Raw genomic sequence first — 1,752 nt, forward strand, 5'->3', positions numbered from 1 at the left:
GCTTCATTTGTGGAATAAAAGAGCTACGTAACGACTTGTTAGCTTGACTTTGAATGATTCTTAAAGGACCGGATCAAACACCCGGAAACACCGAATGCGCTCCTTGTCAAAACTCAAGAGGGGAAAATAGCGCGTAAACGCGTTATGTCTTCTTCCAAATGCACATTAGCCAATCTATAAATACGGGCAAGAGGAGGAAGCTTGATAGATACAAATCCAAGCAAGTATAATAGAGAGGAAGAGAAATAATAGAGATGGAGAGTGAAAGAAAAGCAGTATTAGTGTTGGTTTTGGCAGTAGGGATTGCTGTATTGGTTGGGAGTGTTTCTGCACAGAATTGTGGGTGTTCGAGCAATTTGTGCTGCAGCAAGTGGGGATACTGCGGCACTGGAGATGATTACTGCGGCACTGGCTGCAAAGAAGGGCCATGTTCCACCTCCCCCACTCCCTCCACTCCCACCACTGGCGGTGCTGTCTCCTCCATCATCAGCAAGGATTTCTTTGACGCCATTCTCAACGCTGCAGACAGCTCCTGTGCTGGAAAGAGCTTCTACACATACGATGGCTTCATCCAGGCTGCCAACGCCTACTCTGGCTTCGGCACCACTGGATCTTCTGACGACGCCAAGAGAGAACTCGCTGCCTTCTTCGCCCATGTCACCCACGAGACTGGATGTACGTAATCATCTATTTCAATGACTACGAATATTGTTGTTCAAATCTCGCATAACTTGTGATGACTGATGAGTATTGTGCTTTTGTAGCTTTCTGTTACATTGAAGAGATCAACGGGGCATCCAAAGATTACTGCGATGAAACCAACACTCAGTATCCATGTGTTGCAGACAAAGGCTACTTCGGCCGGGGACCCATCCAGCTATCGTGGTAATTAATCAATTCTGTTCGCTTAAGCTTTATACTTTGTTCTGTTGCGCTCTCTTCCCACTTCACACTAATGAGATTGAGTTGAGTATTGCAGGAACTTCAACTATGGTCCAGCAGGAAAGGACATTGGGTTCGACGGGTTGAATGAGCCGGAGAAGGTAGCGCAAGACGCCACCATTTCGTTCAAGACAGCAGTGTGGTTTTGGATGAAACAGAGCAACTGCCACAGCGCAATCACCTCTGGACAGGGATTCGGTGCCACAATCCAAGCTGTCAATGGCGATGTTGAATGTAACGGTCGTAAACCAGACATCGTGAACACGCGTATAAATTACTACAAAAACTACTGCCAGAAGTTGGGAGTAGATCCAGGCTCCAACCTCTCCTGCTAACTTCACCTCATCTCACCTCATATATCTCCAATTACATTTACAAGAAGAAAATAAGACGACAGATGAACATTCTGCCCTACTGTCATGTCCATTTGCTAAACAAAATAAAATTTCCAAGTGAAATAAACGATGTTGTCAAGATTTTAATATTAAAATAGTTTAACAGTTTGTTTTGAAAATTTGTTTGATTTAGTATGATGTGATGGAACAAAAATATGTGATGAAGCAGAAATTCAATAGTACATGAAATACTGTTGTTTGTTCGTTCCTGTCATAGAATTATAAGGAGGCTGCAGTTCTTGGCAAGCAATTAAAATTGTTTATTTGCTACTGCCAATCAAAATAATTCAAAGTGAGTTTCATATATGAGGTTGGATAGTGTAGGATTATATTTTTTTCTCACTAAAAGTGAGTTTCATATATGAGATTAATTAGCTAAACTTAAAATATCACAAATCTTCTTGTTATAATATCT

General features: G+C 42.0%; 1 protein-coding gene across 1 annotated transcript; it reads left to right on the forward strand.

Annotated features, from left to right (window-relative positions):
* The first annotated feature begins 226 nt into the window (after positions 1-226).
* On the forward strand, positions 227-1,402 carry LOC131855976 (chitinase 6-like). Its single transcript, XM_059220012.1, has 3 exons — positions 227-675; positions 765-885; positions 980-1,402. Exons 1-3 carry the CDS (start codon positions 255-257, stop codon positions 1,275-1,277), a joined length of 840 nt encoding a protein of 279 aa, XP_059075995.1. The 5' UTR covers positions 227-254; the 3' UTR covers positions 1,278-1,402.
* The last annotated feature ends 350 nt before the right edge of the window (positions 1,403-1,752 follow it).

The sequence above is a fragment of the Cryptomeria japonica genome, chromosome 4 (genome assembly GCF_030272615.1).
Source record: "Cryptomeria japonica chromosome 4, Sugi_1.0, whole genome shotgun sequence".
NCBI lineage: Eukaryota > Viridiplantae > Streptophyta > Pinopsida > Cupressales > Cupressaceae > Cryptomeria > Cryptomeria japonica.